Genomic DNA, 26351 nt, shown 5'->3' with positions numbered 1-26351 from the left:
TACTCGCTACAATAACAATAGTATATTAGCAAGTCATGAATCACCAAGTGAAGGCTGAGTGCCACATGACTAAAAAGCTGAAGAGAAGAGAAACAAACTATTAAAGAAATTAGCAGCAAATCATAACACAGCAGTGAGAAAAACAGCAGCTAAATAAAAAGCCGAATATTATCAGAATTAATTTAAGGCATTCAGCAGAAGCGATAGCAAATATTAGATCATGGGTTATATATAAGATGGGATGAGCTGGAAGACTCAAATACACACATGATATTTTGGAACATAAAGAGAAAAATTATACTAATGAATAGAACCTGATTTCTCAGTTGTAACAGAAGTCTCCAAGTAAGAAGTAAAATTTAACAAGATTATTTATGCAATAACTTTAAAGAATGAAACTATCTGAACCAAAAGCAAATTTGAAATATAGATTTTCATTGCTAAAGTCTTTTGAGTCAGAACTACATAACTGTTACACAACTATTCCAACAAAACAAAAACAAAGACTAATAAGGAGATGAACTGGCTTGACAATTAGAAAAAAAAAAAAACTCTTGGTAGAACAAAAGTAAATATCAAGAAAAATACTTGGAGAAAGAGCATACACAGAAGACTTTTAGGCATGAACATTCGGCACAGCAGTTAAGATGATGCTTAGGATGCCTGCATCCCATTCCGGAGTGCCTGTGTTCAGGTACTAGCTCCACTTCCGAGTCCAGCTTCCTACTAATGCACACTCTAAAAGGCAGGAGGATCCCTGTCACCAACATGGATTACGTCCCAGGCTCCAGGCTTCCATCTGTCCCATCTCTGGGCATGTAAGGCACTCAGGGAATGAACCAATGGATGGAAGCTCACTCACTAGCTCTCTCTTTCCAATTAAATGAAAATATGAGGCTTTTCAAAGCATTTTTAAAAAAAATATTTAGTAATTTATTTGAAAGGTAGAGTCACTGAGAGAGGGAGAGATAGAAAGAGAACGTCCATCCACTGGTTTATTCCCCAAATGGCCACAGCAGATAGGGCTCAACCAGGCTAAAGCCAAGGGACTTCATCCAGTCTCCCACATGAGTGTCAGGGAGGCAAGCACTCAGTCCATCTTCCACTGCTTTCCCAGGCTGGACTGGAAGAGACACAGCTGTGACTCAAACCTGTGGCCATGTGGGATGCCAGCATCACAGGCAGCAGCTTTACCCACTATGCCACAATGCCAGCCACTTCAAAAACTAAAGTGTTTTGATTCACCGTATATGACTTTGGAATAGAGAAATAACTAACCCCATGTGGCAACTCCTTGCCATTAATGTAACTTATATAGAGAATAAAATATTTTGGTTTTACTTGGAAATTAATTTTCACACCAATGTGAAGTTAGATTTTTTTAAACTAGTGTTACAATTCAAAAACTACATTAAGATACTATTCCTATTTAATTATTTAAATCATGAGATTGAAAACTGCAAATTAATATGACTGAACAATTGTTTGATAGCTTGCCTTGTTTAAAATTACTTCAGAAAATAATGAATTTGGCCGGCGCCATAGCTCACTTGACTAATCCTCCGCCTGCGGCGCCAGCACCCTGGGTTCTAGTCCCGGTTGCTCCTCCTCCAGTCCAGCTCTCTGCTGTGGCCTGGGAAGGCAGTGGATGATGGCCCAAGTACTTGGGCCCTGCACCCGCATGGGAGACCAGGAGGAAGCACCTGGCTCCTGGCTTCGGATCGGCGCAGCACGCCGGCCATAGAGGCCATTTGGGGGGGGTGAACCAATGGAAAAAGGAAGACCTTTCTCTCTGTCTCTATCTCTCCCTGTCAAAAATTGAAAAAAAATAAAAAATAAAAAGTAATGAATTTGTAGACAGTAATTCATTCTCATCTAAAATGTTGATTTTACTGCACAGCTTCTCTTAAATCCCATGTTAAAAGAACTGGAAATTGTGGTAGGTATTTCGCACAATAGTTTGAAGACACTACTTGGGATGCCCAAATCTTATAAGTCCAAGTGTCTGGGTTCCAGTTCCAACTCTCGTGAAGGCTCAAGTCCTTGTGTTCCTGACATCAACAAAGGAAACCCCGATGGAGTTCCTGCCTCTTGGCTTTGGCTGGCCCAGCCCCAGCTATTGCAAACATTTGGGGAATGAACCAGTGGATGGAAGATCCATCTGTCTTTCCAATACAAGTTTTTCTTAAAATCACATTTTTATGTCCCAACTAATATGAAACTCTAAATTAAAGATCACATTTAACTTTCATTGATAACACGCCTCATTAAGAGCATCAAAAAAATAATGGCACAGCCGGCGCCGCGGCTCACTAGGCTAATCCTCCGCCTAGCGGCGCCGGCACACCGGGTTCTAGTCCCGGTCAGGGCGCCCGATTCTGTCCCGGTTGCCCCTCTTCCAGGCCAGCCCTCTGCTGTGGCCAGGGAGTGCAGTGGAGGATGGCCCAGGTGCTTGGGCCCTGCACCCCATGGGAGACCAGGAAAAGCACCTGGCTCCTGGCTCCTGCCATCGGATCAGCGCGGTGCGCCGGCCGCAGCGCGCCGGCCGCGGCGGCCATTGGAGGGTGAACCAACGGCAAAGGAAGACCTTTCTCTCTGTCTCTCTCTCACTGTCCACTCTGCCTGTCAAAAAATAAAAAAAATAAAAAAAAAAAATAATGGCACAAACAAGTAAGTCGATATGGCACCTAAGTCCCCTTTGAGGACAGAAAAGGTTGCCCTATAAACCAAAGCTGTACATATACCTTCTTACTTTATACAACTGCTCCAACATCTTTTCAGGCAATGCCACCGAAGTCACCCTACCTGTTTAGACCGAGGTCTACCAGGAGAAAATTTTCTTTTGGAAATAGCTGGTTTACCCATGCCAATTTTTGGAGTGACTGAGATGTATGTTGTTGGCATGATGTTTCCAACAGAAGAACTTAGAGTTGATGGGTAACTGTGCAGAATGTCTTGTGGAGGCAAGTCTGAACAAAGTGCTGGAGAAGATGACACATTTGCCTTGTTTAGATCTGCTGATGATGAAAGTGATGACTGTGCTTCAGATGATGTAGATTTGTCTCCTTGGCATGAAACATCTTTCACACAACTCTCAGTTGAAGGAGTCATTTCAAAGTCCATAAACGTAGCGGAAAGTTGAGCACCTTCTTTCTGGTCCATTCCTTCTTGTACCCTTTCTGTTACCAACTGTTCCTTAGAACACACCAAAGTACTTTCCTCACTCAGAGACGCTGAAGTCTCAGGTAGTGCAGGGACAGATTCCACAACTGATGTTGGTGATTCTGGTTCTTTTCTGGACGCCTCAGTTTTAGGTTCCTCTAACACGTGCAGTTCATCTTGCTGCACCATGATCTGGTGAGTAAGGACTTCAACATTCTCTGTTACTTCCATTTTTTCATTATGATCTTCATCACAAATATGAATCAATTTAGATGGCATTTCCATTTTTTCCTTATCAACTTCATGAGGACTCTGATTTTCCAATTCAGTGTTCACTTTATTTTGGGGTGATTCTAAAAAATTCAGGATATTTCTTATGTTAATGCACACATAAACTTTAAAATTTCAATGTGTGAATATAGGTATGTTATCTGTTTAAACCATGGTTTATATCAAAAGGCATTCATCAAGAAAAATAATTAAGCTAATAAAGTTCCAAAGACTTGTATGTAAGGATTTATGGATAACATCAGTCACAGAGCCCAGAAAACCTTATGAAAACTTGGTTTCATGAAGAAATTGAGTTTAAGGTAATTTTAGGTAAAAATACTAAAACAGAATTACTGATATAACCTGCTATGTAGATAGTGTTTTACAATATAAGCACTTACACAAAGACTGAAATTACATAGGTGAAGCTATCATTTTACACTAGGAAAATGAGGATCAGTGAAGGCAGGAAAGCTGTCCCAGTTAAAAAGTGAAAACTGACTGAGAGAGCAACAATATTTGCAGTTGTACCAAATCTTCTATAGACTCAGATAAGTAATGAGCACAGACAGAAAAAAATTACTAACCAAGAACACTTTGCTTATAGCCACTAAGCTAGCAAATAAATTTTGAAATAATCCTTACTCTTTTTCATTGCCTATAGACTAATCTTAGCCAGTCTATAAATATACTTAGATACCAGAGATACATGGCCATTGACCGGTAAATTTCAAATCAAATTAACAGTATATTAAACTTTTAACCCAACCTGACATGAGACCTATGTGGCTCTCTAAAATGGGACTGCTGAAGATAAAGAAGTAGTATTTATTTCAAATGTATTCAGGATATCTTTTAAATTAATAAAGTCATTAACTTTCTCATTTATTGTTTACCAGTCAATGACTATACTTATCTACGTTCTAGTATCAAAATGGAATGTCACATCTTATTTCTGCTTTACTGAAATCCAACAGTTGGAGAGAAAGGAAAAATACCAAGTAACAGATCTGATGGTAATAAATACTTTTGACCAAAAAAACCTTTTATAGAAGAACTTAACCTCTTTTAGATGTACCGTCTATTGTTTAAGAATCAACATAACTAAATATATATATATATATATAATTACTGTATGTATATACTGCAACTACAAATATGTCTTTTGGATAATTTGAAAGATAATTCAGTGGACAATTTCACAAGTACACAAAATAGTCATAAAGAAGGCATTACTTCATAATTCAAACAAGTTAGATCATATGAAAATACTGCTCACCAGAAACAGGAAGACCATTACTGTCAAGGATTTCAGGTAGATTACTCTTCTGATGTTCTTCTGTGTGGACTTGAATTGCTGCAAACAACATATTCATATAAAGTCTAACAAAGAGTCCAAACTCCTGTAACAGTACTGTCCCAACAATTTTAGCAGACTTTTATTCTACTACTAAATGCCAATTAAATTCATTAAGTAGGTTATGAGAATGAAATAAGGAGTCTGTTAATGCAATGCATCATTTATTCCTGGTACAAAGATTAAAACTAGGAATCTGTTTATGCACTGCAAGATTTTTATTTATAGCTGGTTTTCAGTCTTCAGTTTTCATTTTATGAAGTTTAACTATTAATGTGAGTTGTTAAATTTGAATTTAATGATTAAAGTAAGTACTGTTCCTCAAATGGTCTCTCATTAATTCCAGACCCTCAAATACAACAGCTGTTATCAATACAGCAAAAAGCTGAACTGAAATATAACCGAACTCTCGAAAAGACTGCTGAAATGATCTAATACAATTTGTATTATCTCGGGATTAAACATCTCATAATCGGCTACAGATAGTTAGCAATTTTAAGTATAAAGAAATGAATTGCTTTTCAACGGAAAAAGAAAAACATTTGATCCCAAAATAAAGCATGCACTATGATTAAACTGAGATTACAATTTAAACAAAAAAGTGTAACATGACTTTTTTCTATTAATTTCTGCCTAAGATTATCTTACTAAAAAGCTCCCTTCTGGGGTACAGCAGGTTAAGCCATGGCCTGCAATGCTGGTATCCCATAAGGGCACAGGCTTGAGTTCCAGCTGCTCCACTTCCAAACAGGGCCCTGCTAATGCACCTGAGGATGGTCCAAGTCCTCGAGACCCTGACACCCATGTGGGAGACCAGGATGGAGCTCCAGGATCCTGGTTTCAGCCTGGACTCGCCCAGGCTGTTTCTGCAATTTGGGGAGTAAACCAGTAGATGGAAGATCTCTCTCTCCCCCCATCTCTCTCTCTCTTTCAAATACATAAATCTTTAAAAAAAAAAAAAAAGAAAGAAAGAAAAGCAGCTTTCTTCTAAACAACATCTAATTTTTTATAGGATACTCAAGTTTTAGTAGATATATCCACATCATGTTCAAAAATAGAGTATAATACAAATGTTCTTACCATCTGGAACAATTCCAGGCGTGGGTTCATGACCACTGACATCTTTATTAACTGTTTGCTCCACAAATACCATTTGATCTTCAGTTCCTTCCAGTTCTATTTCATTGCTATAATCTTAACAGAAAAAAAAAGTTATGGAAATGAGTTTTTCTGATTTTGTTAACTAAGGCAACATTATCACTGTATTCTACTGAGTATAAATTATCAAAAAATTGCCCTAAGTTTTTCTTCAGGATTTTCTGCAATAAATCAAATATACATTTATATTTTGAAGACAAAAATTATAAAGTTGGCCTAAAGAATACAACTGAAGGGAAGCACACTAGATCTGAAATTCAAATACTAAGAGGACTTAAGGAAGTTAAAATTTAGCGGCCAGATTGTGGTATCAATCAAGGTATCAATCAAGGTATCAATCAAGGTATCAATCAAGATCAAGGTATCAAATACACTGAAAGACTGAGATACTGAGAAAATCTGGATCTGATACATAGGACACCTTGATTATAATTAAAGTAAGAGGTTTGGGACTGGTTGCTACAGCACTATAAAAAAATTTTCAAGTCTACCTGTATTAAGTTCAGCCATCTCCACTTCATCACCTGGATGTAATGGATCCATCTCAGCTTCTAAGTGTTTACAATACATGCAGATATACTCTTCTTTGAGCTGAGAATCCAGTTCATTATCTGTAGGTTTGTCACATTCTAAGTGAACCCATCTGTAGTGATAAGTATATTTAAATAAAAATTTCTAATTTACAGTCAAGTTAACATCTAGGAAAAGGAGAGGCAACTGCTGAAAAATAATTTGAGAAGGGATAAGACAAAGGTTAAGTATGAGAAGACAAAGGTTATAGGGGTTGATAACAGGCACTGGTTTTTAAAAGAAGAGTTGACATTTTTACCACCAGATTTCTGATCTGGGCTTTTCTTTGCCAGCACTTTATGCCTTCCAAACTCATAAAAACATAATTTAATTCCATCTAAATAAATACTCAGGACTAATGGGATGCCTGGAGTAATAAAAACTTAGAAGCTCCAAGTTATCTGGTAGCACACAAATGATCACGTGATAAAAGAATTGACAAAATAATTAAATTGAGTAACTATTTCTTCTTACCTTTTGCACATATTACAATGAAGCATATCTTTCTGCAATTCCGGATGGTACCACTTCCCACAGAAAGGACACAAGTTATCCTGCTGCTGGTAACAACTGTCACATATCAGGCAATTGTGGTGCCACTGGGAACTAGATCGCGTGCCACACTCTACACAAATTCTGCAATTCTAAACACCAGAAAAATAAACACAAAATAGTTTATTACACACTGATAAATGCAGTTCAGTATTTAACCTTTTTGAAGTCAATGACATTTTTGGGTTACAAATTAGATTTTAATTCTTATAAAATCAATATAGGGTATATTATTTTGAAAAAGTAGTTTGATTGGAACATTAGACATTTTCTCAGAATATTTAGACTGAATCCAAGAAAATGTAGGAGATGGGGACATTTAGGAAAACCTAAATGTAAAAGGAAATAAGAATAAAGTGACCCAAACTTCAAAAATGAAACATTTTCCAGACTCAGGAACTAACATGGGTGGAGTAAGTTTACTCAACCAACCACGGTATACTCAAAATGAAAAACAAGAACTCTAAGCAACAGCCTTACTCAACCACATGACTTCATATTTGAAATTGTAAAAATAATCACTTCACATCAAAATCCAACAATGGCTCATCATATTTTCAAGAAAGGAAATGGACCTATCCTTACAAAAGTACAACTGTTTATCAAGTACAAGGCCAGTCTGAGGCCAGCCAAAAAGTCTTATATGACTATGAGCTAAAGAGTCTTACAGGCCAATAAACTGCAGGGATCTCAGTAACCACTCCAATTTTCAACTCTAAAATCAGTTAAAAGGAACCTTATCTTTTTGAGCCTTTGGGTTAAAATGAAGGGGATGCTCATTTAAAGACAAGATCCAAAGATCTGTGAATCTTACAGATTTAGAATGAATGCATTTAAAAACAGTAGTGTGAGGGGCCAGCACTGTGGCATATCTGTTATTTGGAAAGTGAACCAATGGTTGGAATCTCTCTCTCCCCCCTTCTCTTTCTCTCCTCTCCCTTCTTTCCCCCTGCTTGCAAGCAGATGAAAATATTTTTTTTAAAAAGGAGAACAGTAAGTTATGTTTAAGTTGGGTATATACAAGAAATCCAAGAATGAAGTGAGCAATGTGGTATAGCACGTTAGGTAGCTACTTGGGAATCCTAAATCCCCTATCAAAATGCCTGAGATTGGGTCCTGCTCTCATTTCCACTTCCAATACAGCTTCTTGCTAATGCTCCTGGGAGGCAGCAGGCAATGGCTCACGAAAGGAATCCCTGACATCCAAGTAGGAGATCTGGAAGGAGTTCCTGACTTTGGCTTGACAAAACCAAAGCTGTTGAGGCATTTAGAGAGTGAATGAGATGAAGATTAGTATTTCTCTCTCATTCTCCCTCTTTCTCTTTGTACATGTGCATGTATCACTCTGCCTTTCAAATAAAAATGATAGATTTTAAAATCTACTAAAGGATTAATAAGTCTGAGAAAAATATTTTGACAGATGTGAAAAAAGTCTTTAGAGAAAAATCAAAACACATACCTAATAAAAAAAACTCTTTGAGAAAAATTAGAAATTTCTGCATCTTTGTTGCAGAAATTCCAGAGGCATTACCACTAAGGCCAGAAACAAAGCATAAACACCCACTATATCCATTACTATTTAACCTGATTCTGAAACCAATGTAAACATTGAAACAAATTAACATGAGACTAAGAAAAAGAGAAATAACTCTACTTAATAAATGATGAGACAGTATACTCAAAATCTCAGAGAATTGATGATTAAATCATAAAAGAACAACGTATATAAAATTAGCATGTGAAAGTTACTAGAATTCACTTAACCAGTTTTAAAAACAAATGAGAAAATTCTACTTATTGTACCAATAACAGATATTTAATAAAACTTAAGAAATGTTCAAAATCTATGAAGAAAATTACAAAACACTCTCTAAACGACACAAAATTAGATTTCACTAATTCAAAGACATCCCTTATTCTTGGCTGGGAATTCTTAATGTTATTAAGACATCAGTTCTAACTTAATGAATGAATGATATAATTCCAATAAAAAAATTTCTAAAGAGGGTTTCACTATAGCTAGATAGGTTGATCCTAAAGTCTACACAGAAAAACAAATATTCAAGAACAGTTAGGAAACTTGTGTGAAAAGGAAAAGCTCTGAAGAGGACCCAAAGTTATCTATAACGCCTCTGTAATTAAACCAGTACGGCTTTGGTACACTGACAGACTCATAGAATGGAAAAGAAATTACAGATGTAATCTCAACCAAATCTAAAACTTGAATCTGAATTCTCAACTCCGTGGGGAAAGAATCTTTTTTTTTTTTGGACAGGCAGAGTAGACAGTGAGAGAGAGAGAGAGAAAGGTCTTCCTTTTGCCATTGGTTCACCCTCCAATGGCCGCCATGGCCGGCGCATGGCGCTGATCCGATGGCAAGAGCCAGGTGCTTCTCCTGGTCTCCCATGGGGTGCAGGGCCCAAGGACTTGGGCCATCCTCCACTGCACTCCCTGGCCATAGCAGAGAGCTGGCCTGGAAGAGGGGCAACCGGGACAGAATCCGGCACCCCGACCGGGACTAGAACCCGGTTGTGCTGGCGCCGCAAGGCAGAGGATTAGCCTATTGAGCCGCGGCGCCGGCGGGGGAAAGAGTCTTTAATAAGTGGTTTAAGGAAAACCTAATATTCAACTGGAGAAGGTATACCGTATACAGTCATCAGCTCCAAACGGATTAGAGATCTCAGTGTAAAAAGTGATGTAAATACTAGACAAAACAAGTGATTCCTGTTATCTGATTACCTACAGAAAAAGGCTTTCTTATGACTCAAAAACAGAATAGAAACTTGATAAATGACATAAAAACAAACTTTGTAAGGCAAAACATAACAAGCAAAGGAAAAAGACAAGCAGATAAAAGCCTTCTATACCTAATTTATAAAGAATACTTTAATAAGGTGAGATGTGCACAGGGAAATCACCATAATTTTCAATAAATGATGAAATGCACAAAAGGACAAGTAAAAAGAGATAAACTATCCATTACACATGAAAAAATGACCAACTTCAAAGAGAAATGAAAATTTAAATACATTGCGATACCATTTTACTCCCCAAAAGAGGTAAACATTCAAAAGCTGAATAAGACACCCTATTGGCAAAGATATACAGAAACATTCTTACATTATTGGCAGCAATGCAAAGTGCCATGGCCCCAGCAAAAGGAATCTGACAATTTCTAATAAAACTACCTATGCAGGGGGCATAGGAGGTTAAGCTGCCTGTGACACTGGCATCCCATATGGGTGCCAATTCCTTACCTAGCCGCTCCACTTAAGACTCAGCTCCCTACTAATGGCTGAGAAAAGCAGTGGAGGATGACCCAAGTGTTTCGGCACCTGCCACCCATGTAGGAGACTCAAATGGAGCCCCAGATGCAGCAATTAGGCCACACTTGGGTACCGTATCAGTGTGCATGGGTTGGAGACCGTGCTCTGCTACTGATTGCAGCTTCCTGCTAATGCACAATCAGGGAGGGCACCAGGTGTTGTAGCAAGTATTGGGTCCCTGCTTCCCAAGCAGGGGCCCCTGGATTGGGTTCCGGGCTCCCGGCTTTGGCCTGGCCCAGCCCTGGCTGTTGGTAGACATTTGGGGAATGAACCAACGGAGAGAAGATACCGCTTTCACAACCATTCACATAATAATAATAATTTTTAACTCCATAATGATTATTTAGGTACTTGCTTTAGGCATTATACAGGAATTTTATAGGTATCATTTCATTAAATCAATGTCCCTGTGAGATAAATATTAACATTTTATACAATGATTTAGGGAAGTCAAATAACTTGCCAAAAATAATATACTAACTTAAAAAAACAGATTTTGACTCGACAGCTTTAAGTTTTTAACCACTATAATACAGTGCTTTCACAGAACAGAATAAGATAATTAAGTACCCACTACTGGTCTCAGCAATATTATATATAATTCTGGCATGTGAAAGAGAATGACAGATTGTATCAAAGAAAGCAAAGTGATGTAAGAATGACAGCTAGAATTGTGTAGAAATTTTCCAAGATAATGAAAAACAAAGAAGATAATGAATTAAAAGCATAAAACAAAAAGTATTCAGTTGTTACTGGATACTAAAAAATGTAAAGAAAATAATTTTTTTTTAAAGAAAGTCAAGTTAAACAAAACAATAAAACACTTCTCCAGACTTTTAAACTGGCTTGCCTGGAGACTGAAGGTGATCACAACATATTGCTGGCAAAACTAATTAACATAGAAACACTAACACATATATCCTGGATGCAAATTCAAAGAATTAACGATCATAAAGATAAGAAAGCTTTAATTTAAAGAATAGGACTAGTATGATGTAAAAAAAATGTTTCTCCTATAATATTATGAATTAAAACTGTGAAAAAGTGTTTCTAAAGTATAAGAAAGAAAAGGTTTCACACAGAACATATTATCAACCCACATCCTTGTGTTCATCTGAAGGAACAATCTCTTTCAGACAGGTAGGATTTCAGGAAATCGGCAACTTCTATTTTTTTTTTAAACAGCACAGCCAAGACTTCCAAAAAACTGAGCGTTAAGTGGAATTAGATTTAACAGAGGAAATATATGCTTGCCAATAAAAAAGTGAGGAAGGTTATAACCCTGATTAATTTAGTCCAAAGGAAAGGGCAAAAGAAAAAATGTATTTCAGCACGGAGTGCAAAAAGAGAAAATTTATACTTCCAACATTTATTACCATTAACATTCTTAAAATAACTCTTAGCTGACAACCAAAAACATTATAGGATGCAAACAAAAATGAAAAATAAAAGAATTTTGTCTTAAAGCAGTCAAGCATCTTAATTACAACCACCAATCCAAATTAACTCTGTACTGAACCTTTTAAAAGATACATTTAAAACAGAGAGAGAGGAATCAAAAAGATAATAGTCAACTGGTAAATAACAGTCACTGTGGCTATATTGTCAAGGAAAGCAAAATAGCTGATCCAAACAATGGCAGGGGGGTGGGGAGGAGTTCCCGCAACAATCAAAATGTTACACTAATAAAAAGTTCACTGTATTAATACTGGCCCAAAACTATTCGGTAAATAAACACAAAATATTGTTTTATGGGGTGTTTTGTTTGAAAGTAAAATACAAGGAGAAATCAATAGTAACAACTACAGTGCTCAACACTATCAATGTCGCACCAACTCATCACAAAATAAGGTACAAGTATTTCATCTAACAACGAAACTCATAAAAACACATGCTACACACTTTAAAAGTCCTCTATTATCAAAATTTTTTTTCAGAAATCTTTCACTGATTCACATTTCTAATTAAATGCAATTAAAGTAAAAATTAAACGCTTCCCCAACCAAGACAAAGAAAAATAAAGCTATGAAACAAGATATACACATACACAAAAGATACAAATCCATCAAATTTAGGTGCAGCCAAAATTATAATCAAGGCCATATATATAGAATACCCCTTTTTCCTAAGGAAAGAAAACTAGGAATTAAACCTCGTGTTTTGAAAAAGTAAAAAGGAGTGAGGAGGAAAGTACAAATTTACCAATTTGTCAAACAGCAGAATTTCTTTTTCCTTGCCAGATAATCCACAAGGAATGGATAACCCCGTCATCCAGCCCAGAGAAGGAACTGGAACAACTTGAAAAAGCAAGCCTTCTTCAACCCTCAGGCCCCACCTCCCAGGCTGCCACACCTGACTGAGGTTACCCAGAGGCTGTTTATTCCAGTTGAGACGGTGCCTCCCCTCACAGCCCCACCACTTTGGAGGCTGCCTAATAGAGCTCTCTGAGTACTGCCTTAAAATCCGCACCTGCAGCTCCCAGTTCCAGGTGTCAGTGCTCACTGCGAGCAGGACTCAGGTGCAGGTTCCTCCACATAGCCTCCCACACCCTCCTTCCCAGCACCTGTGGGCAGCACCCAGCTTGCCTTTCCAGGACCCTAGGCCTCCTCCTTTAAAAAGACATTTTTAAAAGCAATTCCAAGGAGGGCAATAGAGGGCAGGACCAATAGAGGACAGCACAGGGCCTCCCCTGCCTACAGGACACAATGCCCTTTAAAGCTACAGGGGTAGCTCTGGTCAGGGCTATGCATCGGGGGTTAGCTTCCCTTCGGTCTGGGGACTCCAGAAGCCAGAGAAACCTAGGCCTGGAAGGCGCCAGCAGCCCCGCCTGGGCTCTGCCTCCAGCCACCATCTCCACCTCCTCACAACACCCACATGCCCTTCTGAATGCCACACCCTGGGGGTGGGGTTCGGTAGAAGGAGAAACTGAGGGCCAGAGCAGATACACCAGGAGCACATTTCTGTGCCAATCAAGCAAGAGTATGAGGTTGCAAGGAGACCACAGACCTTAACAGCTGTGTTTCCCAAGAACTTGACATTTTTCCTAGAAATGCAAATCTAAAAAGTTAAACAGAACTTAACTAATCTTAAAGGGTACTACAAGGCCTGTATTATCAAAGTCCCAAACTCTGCCAAAGATGCAAGAAAGCAAGATTTTCAAATATTATATAAAAAAGACTGGATGGCAGAAATATGCACAATAGCAGCCAGTGGCATAATTCATACAGCAAGCACAGCACTCTATCTTTGTACATATCAACTGAGAAGAGTTAAATTGAACACAGTACATCAGAAATTATAATGAGGAACCTCTGTTTTATATTCTAGAAACAACTGGATTAATACCGCCCCCCCTTTTTTTTTGACAGGCAGAGTGGACAGTGAGAGAGAGAGACACAGAGAGAAAGGTCTTCCTTTTGCCATTGGTTCACCCTCCAATGGCCACCGCGGCTGGCGCACCGCGCTGATCCCAAGGCAGGAGCCAGGTGCTTATCCTGGTCTCCCATGGGGTGCAGGGCCCAAGCACCTGGGCCATCCTCCACTGCACTCCCTGGCCACAGCAGAGAGCTGGCCTGGAAGAGGGGCAACCGGGACAGAATCCGGCGCCCCGACCGGGACTAGAACCCGGTGTGCCGGCGCCGCAAGGCAGAGGATTAGCCTAGTGAGCCGCGGCGCCGGCCAATATCCCATTTCTTACAGATTTCAGTTATGCTACAATGGCCAACCTAGAAAGAAGAAGGTTTAGAGTCAAGTGCAATTTCAATAAATCTAATGTTCAAGGACTGCTTGATGATTAACCCAAAACAGTAAACAAACTTGGCATTATCAATGCTGTGAAGAGTTACATGGGTTGCCAGTTAGGTAAGGTCTCCGCAAGCTTATTCCTGAGGGCTGCCCTTAGCAACACTTGGCTTCATCAAGTGTTTTATTGGAGAGAGCCCAAAAATGTTCCCTTGACTGTGGTGATAAACTGGTATTTGCTGGTTGGACAAGAATCTGTAATCCCACCTCCCTGGTTGCCTGTTATCCCCTACCTTCACAGACCAATCAAAAGTATAAACTTCCATGACCCCTTGTGCCCTGCCATTGGACTCAGTTTTAATCCTTTAAACTAGCCAAAAAAAGATTAAGACACACTGTGGGGGACCACTTTGTGTGCTTGGGCAACTCCTCCCTTGGAACCCCCTCCTGACTACAGCTTCAGGAGGCTCCTTGCTTTCAATAAAACTTCTGCTTTGCTCATTCTCATTGTCACCATGGACAAGAACTTAAAGATCTGTTTGTTTGCAAGAGAGAGAGAGAGAGAGAGAGAGAGAGAGAGAGAGAGAGAGAGAGAGATCTTCCAACTCCCAGTTGGCCTTCTGCTGTCTTACAGGAGCATCAGCATGGACTTGGATTGGAAATGGATCAGCCAGGACTCAAACTAGCCCTCAGCCAGGACTCAAACTAGCCCTCCAACATGGGATGCCATGGTCACAAACAGCTTAACCAACCACACAACACCAGCCCCTAGCAATGTTGATTTTTGAAAGATAACTTGTGGCCCGCACCGCGGCTCAACAGACTAATCCTCCGCCTGCGGCACCGGCACCCCAAGTTCTAGTCCTGGTCAGGGCACTGGATTCTGTCCCAGTTGTTCCTCTTCCAGTCCAGCTCTCTGCTGTGGCCCAGGAGTGCAGTGGAGGATGGCCCAGGTCAGGAGGAAGCACCTGGCTCCTGGCTTCGGATCAGCGCAGCACGCCGGCCGGCGGCCACTTAGGGGGTGAACCAACGGAAAAAGGAAGACCTTTTTCTCTCTCTCTCACTGTCTAACTCTGCCTGCCAAAATAATAATAATAATAATAATAATAATAATAATAATAATAATAAAAAGATACCTTGTATCAAAGCCAGACTGTTTGTCAATAGTATTAAAGAGAACGAAAAGGCCTAGGCACTGGACTCAACTGGAGAAAACATCTTTCCTTTAAACAAATCTTGGTATTGTAGTTTTAAATTCATTTGTTATATTAATTTTTTCACTTTGTTGTATTGATAAATTACATTCAGCTTTATTTTAAAAACAGTTAAGAGTCTAACACAATGAACATGGAGGAAGAAGGACTGATGGCATACTGATCTGGAATCCTGAGTCTTCTAAGGATCTACATCTTAATAAAAAAAATAAATAAATAAATCAAGACTATTTCTTTGGATGGACATCTGGCATAGTAGCTATGATGCCAAGTGGGACACCCATAATCCCACGCTGGACTTCCAGGGTTCAGGTTACAACTCTGCTCCCAGTTCTAGTTTCCTGATAATGTGCAGCCTAGAACACCTGGTGATGGCTCAAGTAGTTGGGTCCCTGCTACAGTGTGGAAGACTCAGGTTGTATTCAGCCTCCTAGTTTCAGCAAGGCCCAGCCCCAGTTGTTGCAAACATCTAGGGAATGAACCTATGGATGGAAGTCTCTACCTCCAGCTCTTGGCCTTACAAATACAATGAAAATAAATAAATAAAATTTTAAGCAAAAATTTAGAGGGTATTTCAATTAATTTAGGAGGGAAAGCTCTTCTTATTCAACGAGGCACAGTACAATGAAACAGGGAGACAGCACAATCTATTGGAGTAAGAAACAGCCCTAAATTTAGTCTCTGTCCTGGGTCTTCATCTATCAGCTCTGTCTACAAAGGCAATAGTAAATGTTGTTTGTAACTCTTTTCTAGGAAAAAAAAAAAAAAACATTTAGTTTTACTGAGTTAGCTTAAAATGAAAGCTAAACTTGAGCCATTCTTGCCTTCTATTTCCTCTTTAAGAATTTTAAATACTTCATGCTTCTTTGAGTAAATATTCCAAACTCCAGTGTCGCTTACCTGGAACCACACAAAATCTGCCTCTCATTGAGAGGGTTGTCAACCAATCCTACAGGGTCTACAGATAATGACAGAGCCTTAGAAAACTTAGAATTATCATCATGTAACCTTTCAGGGTCATAAAGATATAGATACAAAAGTAGATGGAAAAACAGAGAATTGTTAACTAACGAAATAACCAGAAAAAATTAAATGTAACCAAAAATAGATCTTTAAAATGCCCCACCCAAGTAGAATATCTGGAATTTTGAGCAATAAAAAAGTAAAAGCCGCTGGCGCCGCGGCTCACTAGGCCAATCCTCCGCTTTGCAGCGCCGGCACACCGGGTTCTAGTCCCGGTCGGGGCGCCGGATTCTGTCCCGGTTGCCCCTCTTCCAGGCCAGCTCTCTGCTGTGGCCAGGGAGTGCAGTGGAGGATGGCCCAGGTGCTTGGGCCCTGCACCCCATGGGAGACCAGGATAAGTACCTGGCTCCTGCCATCAGATCAGCGCGGTGCGGCAGTTGCAGCGCACCGGCCGCGGCGGCCATTGGAGGGTGAACCAACGGCAAAGGAAGACTTTTCTCTGTCTCTCTCTCTCTCACTGCCCACTCTGTCAAAAAATAAATAAATAAATAAATAAATAAATAAATAAAAGTAAAAGCCATTTATATCCTTTCCGAATTATAAAAACCAAGAGAAACTTCAGACACCATTAAAAAAAATTTAAAAATACATAAATCAATAATCACTCATTTAAAACACAATGGATAAAGAACCCAAAAGTCCAAAAGTATATTCACCATGATTCCAAATATTTAAAACAAGTGCACATATAAACCCATACTGACATAGATATCAGTGCACAAAAAAATATGACACCTAACAACCAAAACACAATGTTACTAACAATTTAGTAAACTTGAACAATTTACTAATTTAACAATTAGGCAAGGATTCCAAATAATTTTAAAATACATATCTATATTTCAGTTTTCTCATAAGAAGATACCACCTATTTCAGAGGGTTTCTAGGAAGAATGATAAATAATTCAAAAACAATATCTAAGCCAGGAAGCATCATATATATTATTATTATAATTATATTAGCTATTAGTTAACAAACAAGTTGATAGCATATTTTATAACAGCCCAAACTGTAAACAACTCAAATGCTCAAATGGTACCAACAGGTGGATTCAGTGAACAAACTGTAGTTCACTACTCAGTAATAAAAAGGAATTACTACCAATATGCGCAACTATACAGATGACTCTTAAAGTAAAATAATTGCAGGGTTTTTAAGAAGCCAGACTCGGAAAAAAAAAATATGTAATATACTTTATGACAGCATTGACATAAAATTCTGGAAAGTGACACTAATCTACAGTGACAGAAAACAGCTGCCTGGGAAGACCGGTCAGGATATAAACAGCCATGAATGATGGGTCCCCAGGGGACAGCAGGAAATTTCAGAAGGTAGTGATTACGTTCATGGTATTAAAGATGATCATAGTTTCATGGGTGTACACATGTGTCAAATTAGAGCCTCTAAATATGTGAAGTTAAATATATATCAATCTTACATCCATAAAGCTGTTTTGTAAAAAACTGATGAGTATAGATTTGAATAATCTGCTCTCTTTATAAAACACACAAAAGATAGTTTTCTTAAAAAAATAGACAACTTACTTTGCATTTCCAGCCATTGGTTGGTACTGATTTCATAACTGGTTGAAGACAAAAAGTATGATACCCTTTGTCACACGTATCACACACTAGCATCTTGCTATCTTCTCCCGATTGTCTAAAAAATAAGATAGCATTAATGATGCCTCATCCTTAAACTTATGTTTTGTAACATAAGTAATCGCAAAAGAATTAGTCCTGGAAAATGCACACTCCATAAATACCTCAGAATCTCTTTTACTTCTGAACAGATTATTATACAGGCAACCCCCTAAACAATGAGTCCCTAAAGGATTATCCTAAAGGATTATAGGCTCACCTATAGCAAACTTCTTTAGTAAATTTTAGGATTTCTGCAAAGGAGGAAGGGTTAAGACAAGATCAATGATCTCTGATTTTTTAAGAAATATTTCCTTCTTTCTTTATTTGAAAGGCAGGGATTTGTAGAGAAGCAGAGGCAGACAGAGGGAGAGGGAGGTTTTCCATCCACTGCTGGTTCACACCCCAGACGGCCGCAAAGGCTGGAACCGCACCAATCTGAAGCCAGGAGCCAGGAGCTTCTTCCGAGGCTCCCACATGGATGTAGGGGCCCAAGGACCCGGGCTATCTTCTGCTTTCCCAGGCCACAGCAGAGAGCTGGATGGAAAGGGGAGCAGGCAGGACTCGAACCAGCACCCATATGGGATTTCAGCGCTGCAGGCAGTGGTTTTACCCGCTACGTCACAGCACCAGCCCCTAATCTTTACTTTTTAAAGATTTGATACCCATTCTTTTTGGAGGAAGAAGTTTTAACTGCTAGGTGATACTGTGCAGAAAGGAACAATCTTGGCACAGTGAAGTGGAAATTTTTACAAAAAGATCAACTTTGACAACAGATCTGTTTCCATTCAAACTACTGTTCCTGAGCTATGTGACTCTTAAAAAGGTGGACTTAAGCTCTCTAATTTTCAGGTATAAAATGGAAATAATAATCAAAGATTACTTGAATGCTAGCTCAAAAGCTGAAAATGTACATTAAGCAATGTTAAATAACATGAATTAAAAATAACAATTTTGGGGCCAGTGCTGTGGCATAGTGGACTACGGTAGCACCAGCAACCCAAATGAGTGCCAGCTCTACTCCCAGCTGCTCCTCTTCCAAACCAGCTCTCTGCTATGGCTTGAGAAAGCAGTGGAAGATGGCCCAAGTGCTTGGCCCCCTGCAGCCACCAGCGAGACATGGAAGAAACTCCTGGCTCTCGGCTTTGGATTGGCCCCACTCTAGCCGTTGCGGCCATTTTGGGAGTGAACCAGAGGATGGAAGACCATTCTCTCTGTCTCTCTTTGTGTTCGTAACTCTACCTCTCAAATAAATAAATAAAATCTTTTCAAAAAAGAATAAAAATTTTGTCATAATTACAGTTTGTTCCAAAGCTTGGGCCCCTTCCCTACAGCATGATCTCTGTCTTGGATCTTGAATATTGATTACTCTCAGATACTAAGAGTTTAATTCAAGAGGAGACAGAAAGAAAAAAAATGGGGAATGCAGGCATAGTTCAGAGAGTAACCTCTGAATAAAGTCTGGAAAAAAAATAAAACAGGAAGATGGGCAAGTTGTCTTCCAGTTATTAATCAACTCAACAAGTTCCACACACAAAGTTGCATATTTTCTCTTCAGCTACATGAAAAGATCTTAGAGGACAAGCATTCTTTCATCAAGTTTTATTCCTTTCCAATAAACAGAGTGCAGAGATAATGTATCAAACAAATATTTACTGATATTTTATCTAAGTTATGCCAAAATATGAAGATAAACTGTCCTAGTTATTCCATGTAACTCCAAGACACAGACTGATCAAGGCAGTGCTGAGCATAATTCCCCTGTTACAAAAATTCTCAGCTTGTAAAGAACTTGTAGACTGCTGAAGAATAGGGCTAACACTCTCTAATTGTCAGGCTAATAAAATCACTGAGGGAGGGAGATCCCAGAAAAGATAATGATCTCTGTCTTGAAATGACCAAGGAATAGAATACAACAACTAGGAAAAGATAATTCCATTACAAGTGTTTAAACTCTGTTTTAGATAACTTGTCTTTCAGATAAATATGCAGAATTAATTAAAATAGTAATCATAGCAGATCATGTCCTTCCAAGCATGGAAACTCAAACACATCATTGATTTTTGGGCTCAATTTATACACATAGCTTCCATAGTTAGAGGTTTATTTTCCTGTTAAATCTCCTCCACAGTACACTTTTTAAAAAGCTGCTTTATTTTTCTAATGCTTATTTAAAATTGCTAATATAATTCATTTAAAAATAGTTGGCAAATTGAAATGGAGTTTTTATGATTTCAGATGAACGTATTAAAATTGGTTTTATTTAGATTTCTCCCAAAATAATATTAGTATTAATAAATATTTAATGGTTTAAGACATGATGAAATCAGTCTGAATGAACACAGCTGCAAAATGAACAATCTTTATCATATTATACAAACCTTTCAGCACTTAATAGGGTCTGTCTTAAACTCAATACATACACCATTGACTTAAAATTAAAACTTACTTGCAGTTCTGGCACACTTTGCACTCAGGACATTGCCAACCTGCACGTTTTAATGGAGTAACCGCTATATCCAGGCACATTCCATGATAGTGCTGGCCACAAGTAGTACAAAAGAACTGATCTAAGAGGTCTCCAGGGCTGTCGCATACTGCACAGTTTGCATCTTCCTTTGCTATAATTAACAGTGAAACAATGAAATTGTTGTGTAAGAATTTGATCTTTTTCTGACTTTACAGCTTACAAATCACCTGAAGGGAATTTGCACGGTAAATGTTTCAGACATTTGAATTTATCCACATTGAACTGACATCCAATGAGAATGAGGTCTCAATAGAAACATAGTGTGCCTACACCGCACTATTGATTAAATTAACAAAGAGATTTGGTTGTTTTTTCTGTTATCATTTGTAGCTATATCTACTTAAGATGACAAGTAGTTTTTAATTTTATATTTTTAATATCAATGATAATGCTGGGCATCAAGCTAATGCTCAATAAATGCTTGCTGGAAAAAAAACAAGGACAAGATCAATTGAGAGGTGCTTTTTCAGTGTAAAAGTAAACATTGTAGTTGGTTGTTAAATATAATTTGAAATATTTAATGAGCTACATCAAGAGATAAAACCAAGAAATGCTAACATTGATTAGTTAAGATACTTCTTAGGCATAAACAGAAATTTTGCAAATCAAATAAAGGATTTTTTAATACAGGAAAAAGTCTACATGAGAAAATGCTAAACATGAAGGCTGCATATTTACATACAAATATAATACTTCATACACTAATTCTATACTTATGTATATTAAATTTAGTTGTAAAAGCATTAAAATCCATATACAATTGGGGACATCTATCCCTAAATATAGATTAAAAGGTACTTCTATTAGTTCTTTTAGCAGCTTAAAATAATACAAGAGGGGCCAGTGCTGTGGCACAGTAGGCTAAGCCTCTGCTTGTAGTGCCTGCATCCCATATGGGTGCCTTTACGAATTCCCATAATTTCCTCTGTGACTACATTAATTTTGATGTCACAAAATGCTAGCAGGAATCTCAAATCCGTATTACCAGCCCAACCTCAAACCCTTATTTTAAAGTCTTATGGCAATTCAAAAGCCAAATGTTTTAAAAACACTCAAACACAACAGATATACTATAAAATTTATTTTAAAAACTAAACCTCCGGCCGGCGCCACAGCTCACTAGGCTAATCCTCCGCCTAGCGGCGCCGGCACACCGGGTTCTAGTCCCGGTTGGGGTGCCGGATTCTGTCCCGGTTGCCCCTCTTCCAGGCCAGCCCTCTGCTGTGGCCAGGGAGTGCAGTGGAGGATGGCCCAGGTGCTTGGGCCCTGCACCCCATGGGAGACCAGGAAAAGCACCTGGCTCCTGGCTCCTGCCATCGGATCAGCGCAGTGCGCCGGCCGCGGCGGCCATTGGAGGGTGAACCAACGGCAAAGGAAGACCTTTCTCTCTGTCTCTCTCTCTCACTGTCCACTCTGCCTGTCAAAAAAAAAAAAAAAAAAAAAAAAAAAAACTAAACCTCCTTCTTATTTTCTCAACAGAATGGGTAATGGCTGTTACTTAAGTAGCACTGATGACATTAACTCCTCTCTGATCCAGCATATATAACCAGACAATTCTTTATTTCAATACAACATTCTTTGTTCTATTTTTATAGAGTAGTCTACACATTTTGTCTTAATAATCATAGTATTTTCTAAATAAAATCATCCCACTTATGATTCTAATCTCTTCTTAAATTATCTTCTACATAACCAAAGCAAACTCAAAAATGTAAATCTGATTGCTATTCTCTGCTTACATTAAAATTCCATTCTCTTTTGCCTAAAATTTTACATGATGCTAATTTGCTAGAATGAGAAAAAAAAAAAAAGAACCTAGCCACTATTTCTTGTCCATAAAAAGTCATCTGCTGTGTGTCACACAACATGCTATTCAATGTTTGTGTGCTTTTATACAATTCTATTCTCACTGGTAGAACTTTGTGTCTTTTTTGTGCTCCTAGCCAATTCAAAAAACCCTTCAAAACACTGTCCAAACATATTCTTTAAGTACATATTACCACACTAAAAATCTGAATTGTTAAATATTCCTTTTCCTAGTATGCATTGGATAAATTTCTCTTATATATTCAACTAATCACAATATATGACACTATGAATGCCTGAAGGACGAAGATCTTACCACTTGCTATCTACAACTGTCCAGAGTGAATCAAGTCTTACTAAATAATTTTAAATCCAGATCCTCTTTATAAAATTACTTCAAAAGGGCTCTTTCATTGATACACAATTAAAATAAATAATTATCTAAAATTGGAAGTATCATAAATTAGTTTATTTTTTACAGAAAGGACATAATAAGGTAAGCTGTTTTTCTTAATACTAAGAATGCCAGTATTCACCCCCTTCAAACTATGTACATTTAAAATTTAATCCTGGCATTGTGAGGCAGAAGAATGACCCACTGGTTTGGGACAAGTCACTGCTTGGGACACTGGCAATCCATATCAAAGAGCCTGGTTTCAATACTGGCTATGCTGTGTTTCCGATAAAACTTCCTGATAATGCCTGGGAGGCAGCAAATGATGGCCCCAAGTACTTGGGATCTTGCCACCCATACGGGAGAACCAGGTGCAGATGGAGTTCCCGGCTCCTGGATCTGACTTCCCAGACTGGCTGTTACAGGCATTTGGAGGAGTGAAACAGTGGATGGACAATCTCTTACTCCCTGAATCCCATCACTCTGCTTTTCATATAAATAAACAGATCTTTAAAAATCAACAATAAAAAATAATCCTGAATTTATGCCTACCCTGGAAACATTTAGACATTGGGGAAAATATTCAACTGGTTGTCATATACTTAGTTCATTTTCTCTTAATAATTGTTCTTTTTTTTTTACAGGCAGAGTTAAACAGTGAAAGAGAGAGAGAGACAGACAGAAAGGTCTTCCTTTTTCCGTTGGTTCACTCCCCAAATGGCCGCTACGGCCAGCGAGTTGCGCCGATCTGAAGCCAAGAGCCAGGTGCTTCCTCCTGGTCTCCCATGTGGGTGCAGGGCCCAAGGACCTGAGCCATCCTCCACTGCACTCCCGGGCCACAGCAGAGAGCTGGATTGGAAGAGGAGCAACCGGGACAGAATCCGGTGTCCTGACCGGGAATAGAACCTGGGGAGCCGGCGCCGCAGGCGGAGGATTAGCCTAGTGAGCCACAGTGCCGGCCTATAATTGTTCTTAAACAATGTCTAAAATCCTTCTGTGAAGCTTCCTAGGATTTGCTACTCTTCAACTGGCCAAGGTAGCTACTACCTACAGGTGGCTATTAAGCAACTAAAATGTGTTAGTATAAACTAAAACGCACAGTAAATATAAAGTACACTCTGGATTCCAAAGACATAGTGTGAGCAAAAAGGCAAGCATCTCAAAATTTTTATACTGATTACATTTTGAAATATTAATATTTTGCATGTCAGATTAAATAACTAAAATTAATTTGAATTGTTTTCACTCCTTTTAACTTTACTAGAAAAATTAAAATTTTTTATCTTGCCTACCTTATACACTTATTGCACATCAGTGTTCTATATAATAATATCAACTCGGAACAAGACAACTCTGTATAATCATTGCACAGGTCATCTTTTTTCTGTAAGTTCTAGCAATTCCTTAATGGCAATCTTATACTGTTTGGTCACTATGGATCCATAGTAATAAATAAATTAGTCAAACAAAAATATTCATATGATATATCCCATCCATAAACAATTACATGATATGTTAAACACTTTTCTGTTTCTGGTTCAAACAATCTCACCAATCACAGAGAAAGTGTAGAAATACTAAAACAGTCTTTTGGAAATCATGTACAGGAAGATGATACTGCTAGGTAGCTTTAATGTCCTGTTAAAAATGAGTAAGCAGGGACATACATCTGGTGTGCTGGCTAAGATGCCGTTTGGTATGCCTGCTCCCATTATCTAGTGCCTAGGTTCAAGTCCCAGCTCCACTCCCAATTCCAGCTTCCTGCTAATGTGCACTCTGGGAGGGAGCAGGTGATGACTCCAAGTTGGGTCCCTGCCACCCACGTGAGACCCTAGGGACTGAGTTTCCAGCTCCTGTCTTTTTTTTTTTTTTTTTTTTTTTAAGATTTATTTACTTATTTGAAAGGCAGAGTTACAAAGAGGCAGAGGCAGAGCCAGAGGCAGTGAGAGAGAGAGAGAGAGAAGTCTTCCATTCGCTATTTCACTCCCCAAATGACCACAACGGTTGGAGATAACCTGATCCGAAGCCAAGGAGCCTTTCTGCTTCTTCCAGGTCCCCCACTTGGGTGCAGGGACTCAAGGACATTAGCCATCGTCCCTGGCTTTCCCAGGCACATTGACAGGGAGTTAGATTGGAAGTGGAGCAGGAAACCAGTGACCACATGGGATGCCAGTATTGCAGGCAGCAGTTTAACTGGCTATGCCACAGCGCCGGCCCCTTAGCTCCTGTCTTTGATGTGGCTCAACCAAACCTGCTGCAAGCATTTAGGGAGTCAAACCATAAATGGGAGCTTTCTGTCTTACTCACGCCCTGTGTTTCAAATAAATAGATGAATAATTTTTTATAAAATACAAAGCTCTATATATTTACTTAATATGTCTGCAAGTCACAGGGACATTGAAATTAAAGTAATAAACTAAGTGAATTTTGTATTTAAACAGCTGGAAAAGCAGAAGAGCTTGAGTAAAAATCCAGGTCTATCTAAATCCAAAGATCATGCTTTTATTATAGTCAATATTATTAACTCCAAAGTAAACTTCACTACTGATCGAAGAAAGTTAAGAAAATCTAAGAACATACAAACATAAAAAAACAAAGTGCTACAGGAGGTAATGAAGAACCTGAATAAAGTAGACAGAGCAAGGTTCTTGTGGAAGGAGAAAGAGGTGAATAATCTCTGGAGGTCATTCCCCAAGTGACAGCTGTGAAAAGAGAAGGAATGGGTAAAGCAAAAGAAAAACACTGAGCTCAAATTGGAAGGTGGAACAGCTGCTCAGCAATGTCCAGACAGCACATAAGAATAAATGCAATGCCAGATGAAGAGCAGCGAAAGTCAAACTGTGGTCATTCGGCACCAATTTAAGAACAAACGAATCAGCACAGCTTTCTGACGTCCATCAACATCGCAACACCTTCCCCTCGCCTCCACCTAGTGTTCACTACTGGAAGGACACTGCTAGGTGGTTGCTGACCAAACGGAATCTCTAGAAAGAAAATCACGGAATTTATACAAAAGGCTGGCCCATATAGCTGGCAGGTAGAAAAGACAAAGGTCAGGAGGCCACAGAATTCAGGGTAGCAGAAAAGCAACAGCATGTAGTGTCAAGAGACACGAAAGACAACCAAGAAAACAGGCTGGAGTTAAAAATTTAAATCAAGTAAAAGGAGTTCAAGCTAACTAATGAAAGTAAATATACTGAGGAATTGGTAAATTCATATATATAGAATTCTTATGTTTAATCCCTACAAAGATATCTCATTTTAAACATAACACAATCCATACTGCTTCTGTTAATTACAAGGCCTACCTGATCTAGCCTTTGTTCACTTTGATGTTGTCTCTATCCACCCAGTGGACTGCCATGGTCCAGGTACAATGACTAGCTGTCAGTTCATGAATCAAATGAAGCTCATTTCTCAAGGCCTGTGTAGTAGCTGTTCCTCTGCCTAGAATATTTTTCCTCTGATCTTGCAAGGCAAGTTCCTTGCTATTAAGCTTTCCAACATAGGAAGTATATATGGTTATATCTCACAGGATTACTGAGTTTAAAATTTCAGGCAAGGTTAGCATACTTCTGCATAGCCATGAAAATGTTAGACTCATGAC

At 38.7% G+C, this 26351-nt stretch overlaps 1 protein-coding gene across 25 annotated transcripts in view; it reads right to left on the bottom strand.

The window, feature by feature from the left end:
- The window catches only part of KMT2C (lysine methyltransferase 2C), a 422602-nt gene that overhangs the window by 114783 nt on the left and 281468 nt on the right, over positions 1–26351 (bottom strand). For 23 of the 25 annotated variants that reach the window (XM_070077275.1, XM_070077280.1, XM_070077282.1 and 20 more), the window contains 7 exons: positions 20464–20635; positions 17919–18033; positions 6992–7161; positions 6439–6590; positions 5870–5983; positions 4712–4789; positions 2806–3515 (listed from right to left, as the gene is read on the bottom strand). In XM_070077275.1, coding sequence (XP_069933376.1) covers positions 2806–3515; positions 4712–4789; positions 5870–5983; positions 6439–6590; positions 6992–7161; positions 17919–18033; positions 20464–20635 — 1511 coding nt within the window. The remainder of the gene's footprint in view (positions 1–2805; positions 3516–4711; positions 4790–5869; positions 5984–6438; positions 6591–6991; positions 7162–17918; positions 18034–20463; positions 20636–26351) is intronic. The other 2 variants (XM_070077289.1, XM_070077290.1) reach the window with 1 other exon arrangement.

This window comes from Oryctolagus cuniculus, chromosome 7, assembly GCF_964237555.1.
Source record: "Oryctolagus cuniculus chromosome 7, mOryCun1.1, whole genome shotgun sequence".
In the NCBI taxonomy this organism is placed as follows: domain Eukaryota; kingdom Metazoa; phylum Chordata; class Mammalia; order Lagomorpha; family Leporidae; genus Oryctolagus; species Oryctolagus cuniculus.
This window is presented reverse-complemented; position numbering and strand designations above follow the sequence as displayed.